We start from the raw sequence: 23162 nt of genomic DNA, 5'->3' as shown, positions 1-23162 counted from the left end.
GGACCAAAACTCAGGATTTATTTGTGCTCCCAAATACTTAACAGTGCTATTTGGAAACAGCCTGAAGCAAAACCTCCTCCTATACAAGTCTTGGGCTTGGTGGTATTTGTAAGTATTTGTAAGTTTGTTAGCAAAGCATCTTCTCACTTCTATTTCAGACCAGCACAACTGTATTTGCAGAAGGGCTCCCATGGCACAGCCACCTTAGGTACTGAAGCCCTCAAGGATGACAGTCTGATACTGGAGCTATTGGGTGATAAATCCACAACCCAATGCTGGCAGTCTGCTTCTCTAGCCAACTGTGAAAGAGGAAATCAATGCTTCTCTTTTTTTTCTCCCTGCCTTATTTTAAGGGCTTTTTTTTTAATAGGCATGATTGGGGTTTTGTTGTGGATTTTTTTTTAGGCTATTTTGCATTAAACCACAGTGGATCTGTGCCAGATTTTGCAAGATTTTTGCATGTGTGAAGTAACCCCCATCAGAGTGAGCGCCGATGAACAAGTTCTCAACAGCTGCGTATAAATTTGCCATTGGATTTGTTTCTGGCTGTTCTGCTCTGGTGAATGCTCTGTGGGCAGGAAAACTCTGGCCTTCAGGTGTTGTAGGGCTGCACGCTGAGTGCAGCCACCCACTGATCTCAGGGCTGCCGTAATGCCTCATGTGAAGCACTGCTCTGGCTGACAGGCTGAACTAATACTGGTCTGAATGCCTGTGGGCTACCTAAGAAGTTTCTATTTAAAAAATAATCCTCTGGGTGTGGAATGAGGAAAAGCAGCACGTGAAAGCCCTGAAAAGTGTGTGACCTCTAACAAAATGCTGGTGTTTTGACACAAGATAAGTGAGCACAGCCTTGAAGGCACAGCCTTTCCCTTTGGGTTCGCTGGTACTTCCTTCAGTACCGCCCTGGGCTGTCTAACAGCAGGCGTTCAAGAACAGGAGCTGCCTTTGAAGATGGAGATGGCTTGAAGCAAGGTGTGAATTTAGGGCAATGTTTTTCAAGCTGCGATCTGTAAGAGGCAGCTGATCTGATTTCAGAGTGGCTTCATGCCTGGCTGCTGATGGTTCTCACATCACTGCTGGAAGGAGCAGCCTACGCAGCGGCAGCAGTGTTTGTGAACTGTAAAAGCAGCTGGTTAAAATTACTCTCAAAGAAAATTATTAAAACTGAAGTTGCTTTAACTCCAGTCAGTGCCTGGCACACAGGAGAAGGAGACAGTGAAAATCTCTCACATCAACACTGTGTGTGGAAGCAGCGTATGGCAAAGCTATGGGTGAAGAAGAGCAAGCCTAGTACTGTCCAGCCCAAACCTGCTCTGTGGGTCTGCAAATCCCCTGGAAACTTCAACAAGTCAGAGGTGAAAGCACTGAGTTTGTGCTCTGAGTTGTAGCCTACCAATGCTGTAGTCGTTAGATTATCAGAGAAATGTTCATTAGATGGACTCTGGAAAATACTTACAAGAGGACAGGACTCCACTGCTTTGGGGACAGAGACAGGATAGGCCCAGGGCTTATGCAGAAGGCAACGAGGATATTACCTGCAGCTCTCTACCTGTTGAAGTGTCTCCTACCTGCTGCAGGTCACTGCTCAGTGTTTGGTGGTAAATTGAGAAGTGAACATCCCTGTGCTATATGCAGCGTGTTTGGTCAGTCACGCAGCCCTGGTCCTCACGCTGCAGGGACAGGAGTGCATTGAGCAAGGTGGGACAACTGGCAGCAAATCCACTGCATGGCTGCAAGCAACACCCACCCTGCAGCCCCACTTTTCCCCTGGCTTTATTCAGGCATTACTGGGTGCTCAAACAGACTCAGCTGGAGCTCAACAGGTGTTCTCCATCAAGGACAGGCAGAGGGAAGCTTCAGCTTTGTAGACCAAGCTGGTGAAATAAGCAGCAACTGCTCTGAATGTCCACAGCTGTGGGGATGCTCTGACACCCCTGTGGTCTTCCTGAAGTCACGCAGCTCAGACTTTGCAATCCTGACACCAAATGCATTGAGGCAAGCTGCTGGTTGTGAATGGCTACTGTGCTGGCACTTCAGAAAAGCAGGTACACCTGTGCACCACAACCTGACATGCTTCTAGGGCAGGTGTAGCCCTTGGGAACGAGATGATGGATTTGGCAATAATCCTGTAGCATGAGGCTGCCAGTTTACTTTTTGTTACTTGAATTACGTCAAAAGACTTCCCTCCTCTGGACTTTCCTTGCAGTCTTCCAAGGCTACTTGTTGACAGTGAAAGACTGTTCAACTACTTCAGACTGATTTGACCTTACTCAGATTGGTGGCAGAGCCAATACTGTGCTGGCAGCGGTCACCTTGTAACGCCAAACAAAGTGTATGTCACTAAAGAGAAACTTTGGGCAACTGCAAACTCTACTGAGGCATGTTGGCAAGCAAGCTCACTTCCACTGCACCGAAGGAAAGTGTGATTAATTTTTCCTTGACTTTGATAGCAGCTAAAACAATAGAACCATCCCCAAAAGTTGAGGCATGCATGCCAGCACAGTTTCTCCAGAGGACAATAAAAAAAAAAAAGGAGGGAGTTTTGTTTAATTGTGTACATAGCACACACTGGAAAAAACCCACCAAACAACCCTCGCACCGGGAAGCAGCCAGCTGATCACCAGGGGAAGTTTCTGGAAGGGGAGGCTGGGGCTGGCAGGCGAGGAAGTGAGGTGCTTCCACCGGCTCTGAGTCACCTGAGCCACAGGCTTCCAGCTACGGGGCTTCAGAAGGGCTCCAGTGCAAAGCCATGCCAGGCCACAAAGATCTGGCCTCGTAGGCTTCCTTGGGAAGAGCAAAATCCCGTCTTGCACTGAGGTGATGGGGCAGGGCCTCTGTCTGTGGGGCTGCCTGTGAGAGGAGTCGGGCCCGGCCGCGACATATGGAAGCTTGGCCTCAACAAAGACTGCTTCTGAATGCCTCATAGTTACAAACAAAATTCCTCACTTCAGCTTAGTTTTGTGCTCTGAAAATATTTCAGGGGACAGCAAGCTTGTGGCTTCTGCAAAACTGGCTGGTCTGACGTGCATGAGCACTGGCCAGAAATTGTGCGAGCTGCCCCCAAACCGGGCTTTGTATCTGTGCTGGGTGAGGAGAAGCTGCTTGTCTTGGATAAGCACAGAAAGGCTTAACAGCAAAGCACAGTGCAGAGGGGCTGGGGTGAGGCTTGCTGGAGAAAGCCCTGTTTTTCCCCAGCTCTTGGCCTATTTTTCACAAAGGCAGTCCCGGCACAACGGCAGGGGCCTTGCCTGCCCACGCCTGGCATACGGCCGGCAGCACCATCTGAGCCACTGAACCCCGGGCATCCCAAACATCCACGACTAAGTGGATATATATATATGAAAAAGAAACAGAAGGGTCTGGCTGCTTTTGGCAGTGTGGCACAGGGTTTGTGATGAGTTTAAAGCAGGAAAAAGCACTGGGGTGTGTGCATGTTTTGGTTTTGTTTTAGCGTTGCAAAAGGCACTGTTAAGAAATGTAATTGATAATAGAGGAAAATGGACAACTCCATACTGCCAAACTATACGTGTCCAAGTTGACTGTCAGCTCTTAGCAGAATGGCTGGGTTATGTTCCAGAAGCATTGGGGATGGAATGCTGGAGGATTTGGATGTGAATCCCGCGAGAGCCCATGGTGGTGCTGTGGGAGGCTGGAGGCAGAACTGCCACAAGCAAGGACCGGACTTTGCTGAATTGCTGAGGGAACAACGCAACCCCAAACTGCCTCTGTTAGGAAGGTGCACACCCAGGGCAGGAAGAACAAATCATGACGCTGTCTGTGGATACAGTAAAGAAAGAAAGCAACAGAAAGATCGCCTCAAAAGTACTTATTTACCCTTTGCAGTTCTGAAATCCATTTGCACTGCCACTGACAAAGGTCTGAAGATGGTTTGCATGCCAAGCACGTACACCTATCATGCTGGGTAATGCTGCATCATCGTTTCCTGGTGCTCCTGTTTTCCTGCCCGTATCCATCTGTTGTCCTGTGTGAAGGTTAGATCAGCGGCACTTGGGGGCTGGGAGGGCTGTGTGTGCTTGTGCAGAACCAGCACAGATTGTTCCTGATCCTTGCCTGGATCAGCTCAGAACTGCTATCAAAAAAGAAAGTTTAAAGATCTCACGCATGTAATTAAGGACAACTTTAATCCAAGATAAGTAATGACGTGTGAAAATTACAGAGGAACAGAAATTGCATTAGCCTTTGTGCACAAGCAAGGGAAGAATTGCAAAATAAGTGCTTTGCAAAGTTTGAATATTTAGAGGCAAACACAAGGTGCACAGAAGGGGAAATGGAGTATGCAGCTAGCAAGTGTGCACATCTGCAAAGATGCCCTATTTGCAGTGCCAAGAAAATCAAAACTGCAGCCAAGAAAAACATAGTTAGAAAGATACAATGACATAGCCCTACTGCTGCTAGTAGAGTTGTAATTACATGCTGAACAAACAAGAAGGAAAACACCAACAGCATCAGTTAGTGCAACAGGGATATAGACCTCACAACCCACAGGCAAAGGGGGAACCTGCAGAGCTGTAGACACAGGAGCAGACTCAAGCCACAGCAGCACTTCCCCTAGATGAGAGACTTGAACCCTGCTGAAGGCATCAGCCAGCCTTTTTTCTAGTGGTGATGCAGACCTAAGCATGGGGGCTGCATGCTCAGGTTCGTGAATTTTTCACTGATTAGATTTAAATCCACCACACCTGAAGCTCCCACTAGAACAGACACCTGGTGATCAGAGTAAGCCAAGAAAGCTGCAGTTCAGCACACTGCATCTTGAGCAACCAAGACATTCTATAAGGATGCGCTTAGCACTTTGTGCTTTTGAGAAAAGAAGGAATACGCTTTGTGTGGGCTTTGAGATCTCTGACCAGGCGAGGTCCCACTTGTAAGGTAAGTACTGGCAATTGCAACGCATTTGGGAAAGAGGTGTGATTTATGTTCTCCAGATGTCTGTTCCCTGCCTTCTGAAGGCTGTGCCCATTTAGATGTGCCAGCACTGCTTATGCTTGCAATGCACTCAGGTGATAGAGCTAGATGTGACAAAGTGCAAATGTGGAACTGCACAAAGATAGGAACATCCTGGCTCAGTCTCAACCTTATACTTTGCTAAAAAGCAGGGAACAAAAATGTCTTGATGTTGAGTAAAAGGCATTCTATTCATCCTTTATTAACAGGCTGTTCTTCAGGGGTGTCTGCTCACGAGCAGCATTTTTTACTTGTGCTTCACAGCTTCATGTATAACTTAGGCTTTAATATAATCAACCGGGTGTAACCCCCCTGATAAGCAGGAGAAGGGAAAAGCATGCATGATGCAAGATGTTCCCACTGAAGTCTCGGTTCCTCTTAGCACAAAGAGGACCTATGGGCACAGAATGACTAGAACTCAACTATTCTTATGCATGCCTCAAATGGGGAAGGCAGTTAATCTGGTGGTGTAACCACAGACCTCAGCTGCCACTTCAGAGATGCCTGGGAGACCACAGAGCAGGGATGCAGGGCTGAGATTGGTGTGTGATGACACCAGGCCCAGGATCACGATCTGAGGCCTCTTAAGTGTCTTCATCCCACAAGCAATGGGAGACCCAGCGGTAAGAACCCCCTACATGAGCCTCCAGATCCACAGAGGAACCACTCCATCCCTGCCTGCCCTGTTCTGCCCCTTTCTGCTGCTTTGGGACCTACAGATCTGTAGGTCAGAAGGCAGAACTGATACAGTAATCAGACTACAGAAGGTGCTCAAGAACAAAAGACTGATTTTAATGTCCTAGCTTTGAGCAAGTTTGGCTGTTACCTGCAGGAAGTCTTCATCGTTTGTGTTGAGGAGGAAGCAGATGGAAATCACAGTATTAATTTGATCTGAAGAGGTTGCGTTCTGGAAAAACACGTGTGTCAGGCCCCGTTACTCAGGGCAACTGAACTGGGGACAGATCGAGCCACGTGTGGCCTGCAAGCATGCCCTTCCTCCAGCAAAAAGGTCAGCTCTTGCAGGAGCACCAAACCCTGCACAAGGTCTCCTTCAAGGAAGGTGAATAGCAACAGGAATGTCCCCTTGCAAAGCCCCGTAATTAACAAATTGATGGTGCTGTTAGTTGTCTTTGGGTGAGATCAAAGCAAAGCAGAGTCTGGAGAGAGATCGCAGGCTGCCAGATATCCACAGGGTTCTGGCTGCTGCTGTACCCTGGCATAACCCAAACCTTGCCTAGGATTTACTTCACAGATCCCATCTTTCCCCAGATCTGAAGGTGTACCTGGCTGCAAAAGGGTTTAATGAGCTCATGCTGCAATAACCTGAACACCCATCTCCCTCTGGAAGCACAGGCTTTTCATAAAAAGCAGCCGCTACTGGGGATGACCCTGCAGGCGCTGTATCTTCAAGATTGTCGTCATCACGATCTTGAAGTAGCTCAGCGGTTGCTGGAACAAGCGGATGATAGCTTTCCTACTCCCTCCTACCCGCTCTGCTTTTGGATCCCATGATTTCTTTCTTGTTTAAAATGATTCAGCAATAGACTCTCAGATAGTCTCTGTCTGGTTAAAAATAGTTGCTTGCCTCATACGGGTTTAGCATGGTGCTGTCAACTGTAAAATGTTCCACCTTCCAAAAAAGTAGAGTGAAAAATGAAAGTGAGTTTTCGCACCCTATTACTCTCTGCAGTCAGACCCCTGCATTCAATCCAAGTCCATTGCAGGAGGAGAAGCGAGCTGGACAGGGCAGGCAAGATGCTGGGGCATTGCCTAGTGCTTGTGGAGCTCTGCCCCATACACAAAATCACCAAGGCTGACGGTTCACTCTTGTTTCTCCCACCAAAAAACACCAGTTTATTTTGAACAAGTATTTATTTGTTAAATTTCCAAAATACAAGAAGAGTTCAGTCATTGCAGATGGTGTCTCATGATGCCAGCCGGGAGAACACGCTCCACGAGGAACCAGTATAGCCCAGTTAGCTGACCCACATCCTAAGCTGTAACACTGGGGCAGGAGGGTCCTGTCACAGATTCAACTACCATGTTCCGTGTTTGTGTAGAGCCTGCACAGCATCATCAACAGGCCTGAGCCTTGTTTAGACCAATGAACTGAACATTTTGGGAGAAAAATTAGACAATCTTATAGCAATTGCGGCTTTTTCATCTGTTTCTGCTTGGCTGGAAGCTGAAATGTGTTTGCACTCAGTTGGTTTTTTTTGGCTGGTGGATGTGCACTGGGACACCTCTGCCACAGTAGTGTCCTGGGCTGGTGTTGAGGCAAAGCAGAGGGACAAATGGAAAGGGCCTTGGGTTCAGCCTGCTGAGCAGTGCTGTGAGGTGACAGACCCATACTTCTGCATTGCCCCCAGTCAGCTCCTGAAGCACTGCTGAGCACCACAGCCAAATCCTGGCCGCCATCTGTGGGGCAGGAATTGACCTCAGAGTCAAAGGTCACACAAAGGCCAAGCCAAGTGCTACATCCTGCAGGCTGGTGCTCTGAGCCCTATCCTTGTGGCAGCTGGCACTGCTGCGGTGTTTGAGAGGCCATACAGCACAGCCTATGGTTACAGCTCTGTCAAATGCATCAGCTCAAGGTTGTTCCCAGCAATGCAAGGGATGAGCCTCGGAATGAACTACTGCAACAGGAAAATGGGCACCTTGAGGGAATGCAGACAGGGGCTCAATTTTCTAGCCTCAGATACCTACATGTGCTAGACCCAAGGTCACAGCTGTGTTTATGGGAAAGGACGTTTTCACAGGCCAACGATGTTAATGCGCACCAGGCCTTTTGCAATTTTCCTTTCCATTTATAATATTATGCACTTTATATGATCAAGTTTGTAGTGTGGCTTTTGTGCATGAATGATACAGTTTCCATAATATTTTTTAATATGCAGAGACACTTTATTTTGAGCTCTCGGGGCATGAGTCAACTCCTATTTCAGGCCACTGGAGTCCTTCCAGTGACCTCCCTGAGACCTGGCTCACGGGGCAGCTGAGGCCTGATGTGCAGAGCTAGCAAGACCTGCAAGGCTCAAGGCAGCTCAGGGCCCACCAACAATTCCTGGATTGGGAAATTACACTTACAGCATCACCAGCCTCCCCTGGGCAAGCTGCAGCAATTGGCTTCAGCCCTGCAAGATCCCCTAATTGACCCACCTGGAGCAGATGCTAAAGTCCCTCAGTCTCCAGGCTCTGGTGAACAACAGGATTGTCCAATTGTAGGATGACTGCCAGGCCAACAGCTCATGACTTAGAAATCAGACGCGTTTAATGTTTATGAAACATCTCCAAAGAGTTTTAAGAAGGGATCAAAAGTGTTTATACACAAGCTGGATGGACTCCAAAGTGCTGCATGCTGTGTTGTGTCAACTCTCACACCTGCATATATGTTAAAAAATCCCTATGAAACAAGGGAGCCAAGCAATCGAGTGAGTCTAACTAGCCCCCTCTTGGTGCTTTGACTAGAGCCACACAACATTTTTCCTATCAGAACTGCAGGATGTTATGCAAAACCTCTGCAAGGAGACCAGGCTTTCTCTGAATTTGGGGTGCTGTGGGGTGAACTCCTGGAGGGGCTCTGAGCCTGGCCATGTGACCCCAGCGAAGAGAGACCTGACCGAAGAGCAGTGGAGCTCTTACCAAACCTCCCCTTCCTTGTGTGTTTGGGTTTTCTATGCCAGAAAGTTTTTTGAGCCCTTTGTAATAACACAGTTTCTCCTCCTTCTGCTATCACTCGCAGAAAGTTCTGCCTTGACCGTGTTTTTACATAGGATGACAGCAAAAATCAGCCCATAAAAGGTTATTGACCTGGGAAGAGAGAGTTTATAGAATTTAAGGGTTGGGCATTTTCTTGGAAATTGTCTTATCAGCACGGCTCCAAGCCTTGCTGAGCTGTGTGTTGCTTGTTCCTATTCCTGCAGTTCTGTACACGTTTTATTTTGCAGTACGTTATTTAACATAGCTTCTAGCTAAGATTGCCACAAAGTAGAAAGCCAAGCTCAATAGTTTTGCTATTTCTGAAATTAGGTGTCAAATGGGTCCTGAAGCAAAGGAGCACCCAGGGATGGCACAAAAAGTGGTGCTGCAAACCTTATGCTTCCTCTTTCACTGGTGGAAAAGGAGTGGCTAGGGGCCAGGGGGTATCAGTAGAAGCAAGAGGGCAAAACAGGAACCTCAGTTCCTCAGGCTCTTGACTTTGTGTAGCAAGGAGTGTCACCAGAGTGCGTGCTGGTCACTGAGGGCAGCGGAGGAGGACTGGCGGGGAGTCAACTAGTGCAACACACTGGGGATTTAAAACCAAACCCAATGATATGCTGCCGTCTGCTCTAGGCATGAGCCTCTGTGCACACAAGGACAGACACTGCATTTTCAGAGCCAGGAAGGACTGGTTCACTATAAACCTGCCCTGCCTATCACTTTATTCCCACATAGGAAGGGCAGGAGCTGTCGGAGGCATTCCTCCATGTGAGCAGGGCTTTGCATCTTTGATCCAGACTTTGTACCCAGGGGATGTGAGGAAGGAGTTGACCATTGAAACCCTCTGGTGCAGGCAGTTCAGCCACAGCCTTGGTTGGGGCTGGCTGCTCAGCAAGGCTGGTGTCTTCCTTCAGAACCAACTGAAGCCTGCAGAACTATGGACACAGCTCCAGTAACCTCACCTCCCAAGCCGCTGCTCTAATAATCCTCTTTGCTCAGTCTTAGTGACTAAAGTGAACCACAGCCAAGAAAAAAAAACAGAAAGATTACCTTCCAGCACCTGCTCCCACTGAAAAGATTATCACAGCAGGTGACACTGGATGATGTCCTTTGCGTGTCTCCATCAAAGCATCCTGAGCCACCTCCTTAGCAACCCACCAGAAGACATCTCTCCCTTTCTGCATGCCCCTTTCCCAGGTAATTTCAGCTCAGCACCCGGAGGCTCTGAGCAGATGGAGGGCAGTCCACAAGTGTCAGTACTTGCACATCTCCAGCACACATGGCTGCTCTCCAAATAGCATTGTCTCTTGATTGTCTAAGGGGGAGGAGGAGTGGGCAGTATGGGTTGGATGATGCGGAGCTCAGAAGATAGACAACAGCTCCAAAACACTTCAAAACAAATTGTTTTTCCTGCTCATTGTTCCTTGTACTTTTCCTGTGTAAGTACAGGATCTGCCTCACCTCACAACATATAAAGGCTCTGTTTTGCTGCATTTACATCCACGATCAATAGTAACTGATGCAAGAGGATGATATTTTACTGGAGAATGAAAATGTTTCTTTCCAGAAAAAGAGATCTTCCTCATAGCTGTTTACACAGGAAAGCAGGAAAAGTAGAGAAGGTCCAGAGAAATTCTGGAGAGACTTAGAACTTTCGTGGAAAGCTCAGCAACAGAAATGCAACCCTCTCATAGATGGAGATCTTCTGTTTGACCTCACTTTCTGGACATGAAATCTCTCCCACTCTTCCCATTCTTTCTGTCTTTCTTTTGGCATCACCTTGAATATCAAGCTTAGTTCAATGGCCAAAGATTTGCCTCCGAGTGTTGTAGCAATGCCATGAGGGCTGGTTCTGTGACTAGCTGCAAAGCTTCAGAAGCAGCCTTTGTAAGAAGAAGGATGCTCTGGAGTGAGGGAAGTGGCCGTCATCTTAATACTGAGGAGCATGATTTAAGAGGGGAGGTTTGAGCGTGTAAGTCACGTGTGCCACTGGGGCTCTAGGGACAGGTTTTCTGTCTTCAGCCACTGCACAGATGTGCAATTTCCTGTAGCAGTGTTAATGAAGTTCTGCCATGCCTCAGGCTGTGACCGAGCACATGTGTTTCAGTTGTGTTAGCAGAAGGCCAAGTGCCCTGGGCCCCTTCAAGGAGGGGTGGCAACTGTCTTTTAGTCTTCTGCGGTGCAGAAAAATGCTGTAACTGCCCCAAAATTTCCATGACACGAGCCAACTCCTCTCTCGAGTTCTTCTCATGAGCATTCTCCCATTGCTTAAGCAGAGATTTGGTGAACAAATTACTGCAGTCACAAATGGTTTTTCTATAATGGAACGTGGCATTAAACTAAACACCGGAGATGAAGACAAACAAAACAAAAAAATCTGGGAATAATCCTTAGCTTGCAGTGAATTTTGCAAAACATTGTTGAAATTAGGTTTTACTGGAACAAAAATGTATTTATCACATCTGTCAACACTGGAAAATTATGTTTAAATTAGGACTTTATTTTAAACCCCGAAGATGACCCAGAAGTGATATAATATTTATAAATAGCTTAACATACACAGTATAAAAATACATTTAGCCTCATACTATTGAGTCAATATTGAGTCAACAATATTCTTGCCATTGTCATATATGAGGGGAAATTAGTTTTACCTTCCTTGCCAACAAAACAGAGAAAAAAAATTAAAACTATGGAGAGGAGAGCAACAGCAGCCCACAGGACAGATCGTGTTGTGAAAAGGGGCACGAGAAAGCAGTGCCCACCAGAACGGGCCACCCTGATGCTGAAGGTTGTGTAGAAGCAAGCCAGCACCAAAGCTTCTGATCCCTGCCACCGTGCACCAGCTTTGAAGCTACAGTCTGCTCAGATGCTGATCCCTGCCCTGAGCCAGCCTGCTGGGAGGCACTGTGGATGGGTGGCTCTTTTCAATGTCTTCACTCTGTTGTTCTTGGCCATGGCTTTGACTGGAATGCAGACTGCAGGCAAGTTCTTGTGCCAGCTCAACTTCAAAGTAAGAAATGCTCTGTGAGTGCAATACAACACACTGTGCAGGTTCCTCTGACAAGCCTGAGTAATGCAGTGTGTAAATTCAGCCTAACACCATCCACTCTGCTGTCTTATATGGCCAGGAACACCCATGGGGCCACCAGCACCAACATCATCCCCAAGTACTTGCTCAGCCCCCATTGTGCATCCTGGAGGCTCAGGCACTGAGCTCAGCTACTGAGTGGTACCAGGATGTTTCGGGGTGTGAAGATCTTAAGCATCCCACCTGCTGGCTCCATCAGGATATATGCTGGGGATGGAAGCAGTGGGCAGCAGTGGATCATGGATGCATCTAGATGGGATGCTGGCTGGCTGCACACAGAGCTATTGCTGGAGTAGCAGGGAGCCAAGCAGGAGATCATGAATAATACTGTGAATCCACTCAGAGAGAAGAGATGGTGGGAGGACATTGGTAGCAGGAGGCTCTCAGTGGCCAGGAGCCATGTGGTGACATGGGGAGATAAGGCTCATGATGGATGGACCTCAGAAGGTTTGAAGGCTTTTGTTCTTCTTGGGTAAGCAGTCAAATATTCACACAGATAAGCTTCAGAAATGCATCTGATCAGAAACTCTTTGTATGTAAAAATGCAGGGCTGGAAATAGCACAAGATATTTCCTCTGGCACTTCATCGTTCAAGGGCTTTCCTTCACCAGCACCAGCATGCTCGGACCCACCCATGCAAGTAACTGCGGGTCAGAGCACAGTGTGCTTGGGCACTCTGTGCTTTGTCATTGTGGTCCAGGGCTGCAGGCAGCTCTGAAGGGACCAGTAGGTATCCTGAAACTTTAAACTGCAGTGCTTGAGAGGAACGCTTTTGGAGAGTGCATCATTTCCTTGGAAATTAATTATAACATGCTCTACCCCCGCGAGTTTCCTTGTACCATAAGTTGTTTAAACAGTTTCTCATTACACATTTCCCATTCAGATGAAAAACAAACCAGAAGGCCTGAGGCATCAAGGCGGGTGGGAAAATGGAAATCCTGCTCTGAGCATTGGAGCAGGCACGGAGCAGCTCCCAACTTGGGACCCAAGAAGGTTTGGGGTAGGCAGGGGTAGGTAGGAGCAGTGAGGCTTGTGTCTCCATAGGAAGTTTTTGGGTGACCTAAATGCATTTTGAGTTCACCGTTAACCAACCAGTCAGTTATGTGGGGATCCTGTTGGAGCATGCCTAGTCTTGGGATGCTGCAAGGAGGACCAGATCCCAGCCCCAAGGGTAGTGCAGCAGAGGGCTTTCAGGGAGACCTTCACCCATCTGTGTTCAGGGCTCATAGCTTCCCTGTGTTCCTCCCCAAGCTTCCTGGGTTGCTATTTATATCTTTGCCCTAATGAGTCCCCCATCCTCCCCCAAGTGTTAACTTCTTCCTTGCTAAGCAGTGCTTGCAGTTTACATTAGAAAGTTGTTTATGTTATATAGTTTTGTGATAGTTTCCTCCTACACCCCCCTCCCTTCCTTCCCCAATAAAATCAAAACGGCATGCTTGGCAAAGCCCATGAATAAAGGTGGGGGGCTGAAAACCCAAACACTTTTTGGTGAACCCAGTAGGAAATAACGTCTCTCCTGAGGGACACTAAAGACTGAGCTCATAATAGTAGGAAATAAGTGTCCACCCTAAGCGACGAATTGCCTACTTACAGCTACCTAGTGTAAAATACAGATGTCATGCAGCAAGCCATGAGACCTCATGGGATGTAGAGGTGTCTTCCTCACTAGTTGGAATGGATGGTAGCAAACCCATTTGTGCGCAAGGCTCTGTGTACTAAAAGTTGTATCAGGTTTGCAGGGAAATGAGAGAAAAATTAAAAGGCAACAGTGTTTTGAACTCACCTAAATGGGTGAACAGCAGCAGAAGGCAATACAAACCCATTATCCTGACTGCTCCCTGCAGAGGAAAAACATGCACACAAAATCCTATTCATTATTCTCTTTCTTATTTAATGCTAAGTAAGTCATTGAACTTTACTACTTGATCTATCCATTTTCTTTAATAGTAGTGCTGCAGGAAATCTTTTGCTCCTCAAAGGGGGTTTCAAGTTTCTCACTGATATCATACAAAAAATACTTGGAATGCATGAGTAAAAAATAACTGCATTTCAAAGGGAGGTTGAGCCACGCCAATAATGATAATTTTTCTCTTCTGAGATGCAGCACCAAAGAGTGGAGGTCAGAAGGAATTCAGAGCGCCACTGTTCTCCTTCCAGGGACTTTATCTGGAGACAGGCGCAGTGACAGACCCCGCATCATCTGCTCCTGGTGTTAATGGCGTGCATTTGACAACCTCAACAGTTTAATTTATAAAGTGTCTCATAACATAAAGGCAAAGAAATCCATACCATGCAAAAGCGTGAACGCATTCAGTGCAATTAAAAAGTATCTCATCGATGCCCAGCATGCTCTGCAATGTTACCTTCTTTATTATGGTGATACACAGACGTTCCTAAAAGGCACCTGAGATGTTCTAGAGTGATGAAAGCATTATATAATGAGATATATTAATGGAAACAATCCACCAACATTATTCCAGGCTTTTTTTTTATCATTGCATTCCTTGCTCCTGCATGAGTGGAGTGCACAGAAATAAAAGCAGTGACGTTTCTTCCACCAGAAGACACGCATAATGTGAATTGCTCAAAGTCACTAACAGGGCCCATCAGTGTCAGAACACTGTGCAAACAGAGCTGCTTCTCCTGGGGAATTATTTATCTGCTGGCTGTGGCTTGGTGCCATGCCACCCCCTCGCAACTGAGGACAAGCTTAGTTCCCAACTACTGCTGCCACCAGCTACCTGAGCTGCACTTCCAACCCCCTTGGTCCAAGGCTTTGCCAAGGTCTGACGAGTCAGTCTCATGATCTTCCCTTGGATGTAACTACACCCTGAGAAGGCAAAATAACAGTTCAAAGGGTACTTGTATGGATCTCAGCTTCTGCAGCATCACCAGACACAAAGCTTGTGATCTCATCCAATAGATCGACATCAGGGCTGCAACCAAAACAGATTGTCTCAGCCTTGTCACTCTGCACCTTCCCATTTCCCTCGGGCCATTATCCGTGTTCTTGCAATCCATGCAGACCAGCTGAAATAAGCCTTTCCTGGAAGGCCTTGTTCTCCCCCCAGTGAGCCTGATGCTTGTGTGTCTCCAGAGGCTCTGCCAGCAGGGACATGCCATAGGGTTGGATTGGCACTGAAAACTGCAGATGTGCTCACCCGGCTCCCAGCTTGCTGGCAACCAACCAGCAGCAAAAAAGAAACAAAAGCTCTCGTGTGGATGCTCTTGGGATGATATGAAGCACTGTTACAATACCTGTTGTTATTGGCAATTACTGCATCTGCAGCTGTCTTACTCTGAATATTATGTTAAAGTTCCAAAAAGCCTGAATATTTTATGCAATCCTATTGGTCTCTGTTGGTGCTGAGAACACTTTAATGCACTTTATTATCCTACCTCTTGTAAGCTACAGAGTGCTGCTATCAATCCTCCTGTTTGTGGTGACCATGAAAAAGAGTGAGGAGTGGCTGCAAGTGGACCTTGGTGTGGCCATCTTAGCTCCATGTGCTGCAGCCACCATCCTGGAGCCAGGTGGGCTGCCTGTCCTGTCCAACACCCGCTGTAAGGCTGGTCAGTGCCCTGTGTCAGCGTTTCTGGCTGCCCAGTTGGGTTACACATGATGTTCTAGCTTGAGCTGTAATCAGGTCTCCCTGCTACCCAGTTGTGAGGGCACTGCCTGCCAGGGAACTCATCCTATGTTACTTTCAATGGCGTAAGCGAGCTAATTGAGGCTTTATTTGAAGGCTCCCAAGCGAGTAGTTAGGGGAAGAGCAGACAAACATCACATCCCTCCTTGAAAGCTGGGCTCAGAGAGCAACCGGGACACTAAACAATGGTAGCTTTGTGGACGTCTCCCAATTTACCTGCTCCTGTCCAAGAGGAAGCACCCCTCCCTCCCCAGCACAATGGTTGGTTTGGTAATCCTGAGCAGGGGCGTAGGTTGGCACAGGTCTTTGTGTCACCGCGCTCGCCTTCCTGGAGCGGGGTTGGGGAAGAAGCGTCCAAGTTCCCACCTCCACCATGGGTAGAGCACCCCGCTGAATGTAGCAATGAGGGGAACCTGGAGGGAACAGCAGCCTCAAGCCCTCAGGCTGCATGGAGGAGACCAGCATGGAGCAGCATGGCATTGGAGAGGCACTGAGGAACTTCCAGGCAGAAAGTTGTTCTCTACTCCCTGCTAAGAAAGTGTGCCAGGGGCTTCTCTGAATCTCTTGCTCTTAAGAAGTCTGGAAATTTTGACCACAAAGTACTTAAAAGTTTTTACCACATTGCAAATTGTTTGTCAAGAGCTGCTCTGTTACGCCAGAAATATTTTATTGAAACCAGAGGGTATTCTGAAATCCCACCTGAAGAAAACAACTGCCAGCCCCTTAAGGGGCCTTTAAAAATGGATTTTTTCTGCCTGCAATATTTATCCAACCAGCAGCTGCTGAGATTTTGAGCCCCATAGTGCCTCTTTGCTGTATTCCCTTAAATATACCTTTCACAGCTCTGTGCCAATGAGTTTGGGACCAATTACCAAAATCATTTTGGTGAGAAGTCTGAATAGCATGGCTTTGAGAGAGACATGAGGCAAGGCACATCATTGCCTGGAGGTGAAGAAGAGTGGCTGATGGCTGGAGCACAGAACCAGGAGAAAATCCCCATTTAATCTCATTAAGGGTAACAGGATTCGGCGTGTTACACAGGATCAGAGACGAAAGGCACACCACCGTGCCCACAACACACCACTGCCTGCAGCAGCGGCAGAATCCAGGGTACACTTCTGCTTTCCCTTTCAGGTTACTGACCTCGAGGTCAGGGTATTTTCTATTTGTTTGGTGTGTTTGCAGCTGGCACTAACAGCATTGAGCACGGTGCCCATCAGGACGGGGCACAGCTCCGGTCTGGGCAGAGCCCTGCTGGGTGCCAAGGCAAAGCGAGCAGCCAGCAACATGAAGGAGCGTGCAGCCAGCTGCCAGCAAGACAAGATGGCGGTGGGCAGGGGAGGGAACGCATGCTTGCTGCAAGCTGAGGCCTGTTTACCGTTAATGAATCCAAACTCTCTTGTTTACTGTCCCTTGTTAGGACCACAGATGAGGCATGAGGCCAGGCCGGGGAGGACTCTGGGTCACAAAGCTCGGTGTGCGGCAATGGCCTCGGCAGGAGGGCAGCTGCTGGGGGAGATGCAGCCTCCACTGGTTTGACAGGCATGTCTGCTGGGGGCTGCTCAAAAAGTGTCAAAATCGTTTAGGAGTGCCTGGGGCACGTGTCAGCTGCCAGGCAGCAGGTGGCACCTCTTAGATCATGTTTCTGCAGCGTGTCAGCCTGATGTCCCCCTATCAGAAGTTGTGAGACTTTCCCAGAGGAAGGCAGCACCTCCAGTATGGTTCCAAAGCCCCCAGTTTTGCCATTTGCAAACAGGTTTGCTTGCCATCACCACCTCTCTCATCCTTTTCCCATCCTGTGGCTTTTCCCAGCCCAGTCTGCCAGCCCCTGGCGAGGGCGAACCGCCTGCTGCGGCCGTTCCTAGCAAGTGGGCAGGCAAACAAAAAGCGTATTGATTCCTTCCGTGAGCCCATGATTACAAATAGTGTTGATCTTACATTACGTGCGGCTGTTTACCCGGAGAGGAGGACTCCTTGCTTCCTCCCCGGGCGTTGAGGAATTTGGCAGGCTGTGAAAGCAAGTCAGTGGTGCATAGGGGAATGCTCCTCGGGGAGAGCGTGCTGAGCGCGATCCCAGGAGATCGCATTAGCGCTCCTGACACGATCAAACAGAAAGTTCCAGCTGAACAAAGGGTTTTGAGGACTCAGGCTGAAATATTAGGAAGGTGTGTGCGTCTCGGTGAATTTGCTTCACTTCCCTCGTTGATGGGGCTGTAGCAGAACTATTTTTAGGTATAATCCTTCAAACAGAACATGACTTCTCCTTTCTGATTAGCACAAAGCTGGCTGCTAGTCAAAGGATAATTATTTCCCAACACATCACCTAACACACACCGACAAACAAAACACTTATTATTCAGCTATCCAGCGTTAACTGTTGGTTAGCGGTTAACATTTTCTTGACAGCTTTGAATGGGACTAATTGCTCCAGCTTCATTAACAGAGGTCATTTACTGCTGGAAACAATACTTTTGTGGAGATAGTCTCTCCAAAAAGATTAGATTATCAGGTCAAATTCTGCTGCCAGTGGCAGTGATGCCTGACCGCATTTGGCCTCAAGAAAGCCTGCTCCTTTAGTTCATAGCTGCACAATTTCCAGCCCTGCAATTGATATATTACATAAAGGAAGTTAAGTGCACTCCTCTAGACAGGAAATTACAATAAATGAGGAAAGCGCGCGGCACAAGGAAGGTTTGCAAAATAGCCATTTAAAAGTTATTAATAAAAGTCAACTTCAGATAGGGTTTAGCAAAGAAAAAAATAACAAGCTGCTGAAAAAGTTGTCCCTTTACTTGAAAACACATGCTTACTCAGAAGGGAAAGCAACTGCTCAAAGAAGCAGCAGAGCGTGCTGCATCACAAGCCAACGGCTGATGCTGTCAAATCCTGTATGTACTGTGGGTGCTGCTCAGATCATAATTTTAAGCCACATTTTTTGGGCACTGTCTCATTGGTTCGTCAGTTATTGCTTGGTGTGAATCTACAATCAGTTGACGAATGGAGTCACAGTTTTGAAGTGCAGTGAGTTTTCAAGCAGCACTTCAGTACATTCAGACTTTGGAAACATCCATCTCCACTTTTCCTCAATTCCCTGCAGACAGCCAGAAGTAAAACTGGGCTTCCTACCTGACATTCCCACCCAGGCACCTGGAGGGCTGCAGACTTCTGCTCCATCCTGCTGCGCAAATGCTGCCAGAAAGCCACCGGCACCTTTGAAGATCCAGCCCTGACATGCACACATCTCAGGCACTCATAACAAATGATTTGGGCCCTGATAGACACCTGCTGCCTTCCCAGCAGGGATTTGTTTTGCCTTTCTCCATTCCTTGCAGGCCTGTGCTCTTGGTGGTGACTTCTCTGCACACATACATGTGCAGCCATGTGCTGCCACCTGTACTTTCTGACACACAGCTCCAATTGTTAATCCACATCTGGCTTTCTTCAAAAAACCCAACACACTGAGCTTTTGACTCATTTTCTCCAGATCATTTCAGGAATCCTGTTAGTCTTTGTGGGCTTGCTCCTTCTCCAGCCATGAAGCACAGCCTGTCCCAAGCACAGTCCGTGTCCTGGGGTCAACAACAGCTTCCCATGCTCATGCACATGGCCAGCCAAGCGTCCCTCTGTGCTTACAGGGTCACCGTGCCACCCCTTTGGTACCCCCTCATGACAGACCCCCATCTGCTACCAGTTAAGTCCTCTTCACTGCCTATTACCACTCCAGCTTGCAGGCTCCAGGCTTTCCCAGCAGGTCCTTGACTGGCCAGATCTCATTGGGAACACCTCCTGACCGCTGTGCTCATGCAGTTGGTCCTACTGTGGTCAATGGGCAGCACTCGCCTTGCCTTTATCCTCCTTACTGCTGTGATGCTCTCCCAAGGGATGACCCAACACAGCTATTCAGCAGGATGAGCTGAGTAAGTTCTGGCCCTAAATTTCCCACCTACAGACCCCTCTGACCCAAAACACTCATTGCTTGCTGAAGTCTGAGTACATATGTGCTGGGGCCAGATCCTGCCCTATCAAACCCAGTGATGGGGTTAAAGGGTTAGTGCTGCTGGCACCAGGCAGTGCTGCCATGCCCTCCCATCCCATCCTGCCCCATCCTATTCCATCTCCAATGCAAGCAGCCACCACTTTTCTATGCCACTTTCCCCTGCACCTGCAGCACCCTGCTGATTTTGCTGGAATCACAGACAGAACCAGGTCTGCAGGGTGAAAAACCAACATACCTTGTGGTAGCAGAGCAGAACTTGCCCAGCACCTGACCTGCTACTGCAGTGTCTTAAAGACCCTTCCCCACTGTTATCAAGGTAGAAACCACTAACTGCAGCTCACAGTCAGACTCCAGCTAAATCAGCTCAGAAGGATTATTTCTCCCTAGTGCTGCTATTTTGTTCTTGCATTAAATATACAACTTCTCTTTTTTTTTTACTCTTCAAAATACATCACTAGAAATTGCTAAAGACAAATTCTTTAACTTAAAAAAAAAACGCAACAAATGATTTCCAAAACAAACTGTTGGCTGCTCTCCTACAGATCTCACCTTGGGAAGCACTCTTCCTAGAAGCTGATTTCTAACTTAACTCTCCTTCGGAGTCTAACAAAGCTAAAAACGGCTTCACTTTCATTCTGCACTGACGTGAGCTGTCCTACGCTGCCTTTTTGTTGCTCTGCCTGCAGTAGTGCACTCTGCATTCATTGCAGTAATGAAACATTGATACAGCGTACCTTCACAGAGCACTGAGAGCGGGCAACCTTCTGCACCAACAACCCAGACACACACCTCCCTTGCTCACAGAGCCCTGAGTGTTGCAGTCCCCTGACTCTCTGCCTCTAACAAAGCATGAATACAACCCCAAACGGCACGGTTACAGAAAGCGAGCGTCCTCATTATCAGGCTGGAAACACCTTGTTGTTAGCACTGGTTCTAAGGGAAGTCGGCAGACTTTGGTGCAACAGGAACGCAAGCCAGTTGGGTTTCAAACACGGTTTTACAATCCCGCGTCAGGCAAAGCCATTAGATAAGTTCTGCTGGTAATCTGAGCCATCTCTGGGGAAAAACAACACTGCTCTTCCCTTTATAGGCAGGTATTGTTTCGAAACCTATAGAGACACGCTTGCTTGTGCTGCAATGGCATTTATTGCACATCGACTAATTACTTACACAGTAGTAAATTGCACCAGAGTATAAATAGGTTATAAAACACACACAGAGGAGAATGGAAACGACACACAAGTGCTAAAATAACAGCAGATTCACGCGGGCACTTGGAAATAAAAATAATAGAAGTCCCTTCAGATATTTTAATTTATAATACGGATGTATTTACAGTACCTTCATAAAATAATATAAAAAGTCACTCTCTCAATAAACCCATAACAGATCAGACAAAAACAGAGATCACTTTCAGGCTTGGTGTTGTTTAAACCTCCATTTCATTTTTAATTTGTGTGTGTGTGGACATGTGCAAGTAGCATCTTCAAATAACTTTACAATCCTTAATACTGTGCAAAAAACAGCTTTGTCGCCGTTTCCCAAAAATGTGCAGTAAAATCTTGTTGTTGCCAGGATGTTTTTTTCCCTCTCCATCTGTAATTACAACGAACAAGCTGCAGAAGGCTCATTAACTCCCCCCTCTCCCTTTCCCCTAAAATACTCCTAACTGTAGGCAAATATGCTGTTTAATATAAACACGGCCCATTTATTCCCCTGTACAATATGCACAGTTTGAGGTAGAAGTTTCCCAGCCTGACCGCTATTGTCTGGCCAAAGAGATAAGCACAACAACTCACTGGTTGCTGATGCAGAGGAGAAGAAAAAAACAAAACAAAACAAAACAAAAAGCAGAAGAGTTTGGGTTGTTCGGGGTTTGGTTTTTTTCCCTTTAAAAACAGATCTGTGTTCCTCATTCTTAACTTTCTGCTCAGCAGAAGAGGGGAGCACAGCGACCACGGGTTTCGGACAGCTCTCGCATTTTGGCAGCTGAAGTGCAGAGCACCTGCAGCTCCAACCTCAGTTGGAGGTCAGCTGCTTTGCTGTGCGTGCAGGACCACTGCCAGAGCCCTCGGGGTCACGACTCGGGCTACTGCTGCCCTCGGGGTGCAGCCCCAGCCACTGCCCAGCCTCATGGAATCATAGCATCACAGGACTGCTCCTGCTGCTCCAGCAGCTACTGGCAGCGTCCAGGGAAAACTCACTCATGCGATGGGACACTGCTAAGCCTCCTTCCAACCCAAATATAACCTGGTTAGCTTTGGGACAGGCTGTTTATTTGCTCCGTTCTCCGCTCAGTGGGCTTCCTGTTTGCTTTAGGTTCAGATGAGGTATGTCGGATACAATTCACCTGCTTTTATTCATCAGTAAACACGGGCTCTCTCCCCGCTCGTCCCTTGCCTGTGTCCCCCAGCCATGGCCGGCCCCACAAACCCACCCCCCTATACCTTGGACTCCGAGTGGGATGTTTTGCTATGTCTCTCCTCCAGGCTGGACTCACTGCCGCCCCGCGTGCCCCCGTTGCAGTCGGACCATGTCCCCCCTGGGCTGTGCTCAGGGGAGCCCAGGGTGCTGATGAAGCCCCCGGGCAGCGGGGCGGGTTGGCCGCCGGCGTGCAGCCGCCTGTCGGCTTTGCGGGGAAAGCAGAGCAGCCTCTTGAAGGCCTTACGGAAGTCCGGGCTGCGGCAGTAGATGATGGGGTTGAAAGCGGAGTTGGCGTAGCCCAACCAGTTGAAGAAAACGAAGAGCCAGTCTGGCACCAGGTCTCTGTTGAAGACGTTGACAATGTTCACCAAGAAGAAAGGGAGCCAGCAGAGGGTGAACACCCCCATGATGATACCCAGTGTCTTCAGAGCTTTGTGTTCCCTCATGGCCATGACACGGGACGTCTTCCTCTTGCTGGCGCGGCCATTGCCGAGGATGGGCTGGTGGTGGGGGAGCGGGGGTGGCTGTGGCTGCTCCTGGCTGCCATAGAACCGGCCCTCGCAGCGGTCGATCTTCCTGATCTGCTCCTTGGCCTCCCGGTACACCCGCAGGTACACGAAGATCATGATGAGGAGGGGGATGTAGAAGGAGATGATGGATGAGGCGATGGCGTAAGCCCGATTGGTGACGAAGTCGCAGCAGCCCGGGTCCTGGTAGCACTTGAGCGCCTGAGGGTCCTCGTCCCGCCACCAGTGCATCATGATGGGCAGGAAAGACACCAGGGCGGAGATGGCCCAGACGGTGCAGATGATGCCCTTGGCCCGAGCCCTGGTCATCAGGCTCTGGTAGCGGAAAGGCGAGGTGATGGCCAGGTAGCGGTCGATGGCGATGACGCACAAGGTCTCGATGCTGGCCGTCACGCAGAGCACGTCCAGCGATGTCCAGCACTCGCAGAGGAAGGAGCCCCACAGCCAGGTGCCCCGCACCACCAGCGTGGCCCCGAAAGGCACCACCAGCAGCCCCATCACCAGGTCGGCGCAGGCCAGCGAAGTGATGAAGAGGTTGGTGAGCGTCTGCAGCCGCTGCGTGCGCCCGATGGCCGCGATCACCAGCACGTTGCCGGCCACGATGAGCAGCACCACCAGGGCCATCAGCAGGCTCATGCCCGCCTCCCACTGCTGCGACAGCAGCTCGGCGGACACCTGACGGCTCCCGGTCGGCGCCGCCGTCTCCCCGCCACCTCCGGAGCGGTTGTGGGGGCCGCAGTCGAGCGGCAGCCACCCATCGCCCATGGCTGCGGGGCGCTCCGGCCGCGCCGCGCCGCGGGCAGGCAGGA

The 23162-nt window shown here is 48.7% G+C and overlaps 1 protein-coding gene across 1 annotated transcript; it reads right to left on the bottom strand.

Annotated features, from left to right (window-relative positions):
* Window positions 1–20529: 20529 nt before the first annotated feature.
* On the bottom strand, window positions 20530–23118 carry ADRB1 (adrenoceptor beta 1). Its single transcript, XM_042863665.1, has 2 exons — window positions 21850–23118; window positions 20530–20998 (listed from the first exon to the last, which is right to left on the bottom strand). Exons 1-2 carry the CDS (start codon window positions 23116–23118, stop codon window positions 20816–20818), a joined length of 1452 nt encoding a protein of 483 aa, XP_042719599.1. The 3' UTR covers window positions 20530–20815.
* Between the last annotated feature and the right edge of the window lie 44 nt (window positions 23119–23162).

Source organism: Lagopus leucura, unplaced genomic scaffold, assembly GCF_019238085.1.
Source record: "Lagopus leucura isolate 7727_CA_CO unplaced genomic scaffold, USGS_WTPT01 Super-Scaffold_741, whole genome shotgun sequence".
In the NCBI taxonomy this organism is placed as follows: domain Eukaryota; kingdom Metazoa; phylum Chordata; class Aves; order Galliformes; family Phasianidae; genus Lagopus; species Lagopus leucura.
This window is presented reverse-complemented; position numbering and strand designations above follow the sequence as displayed.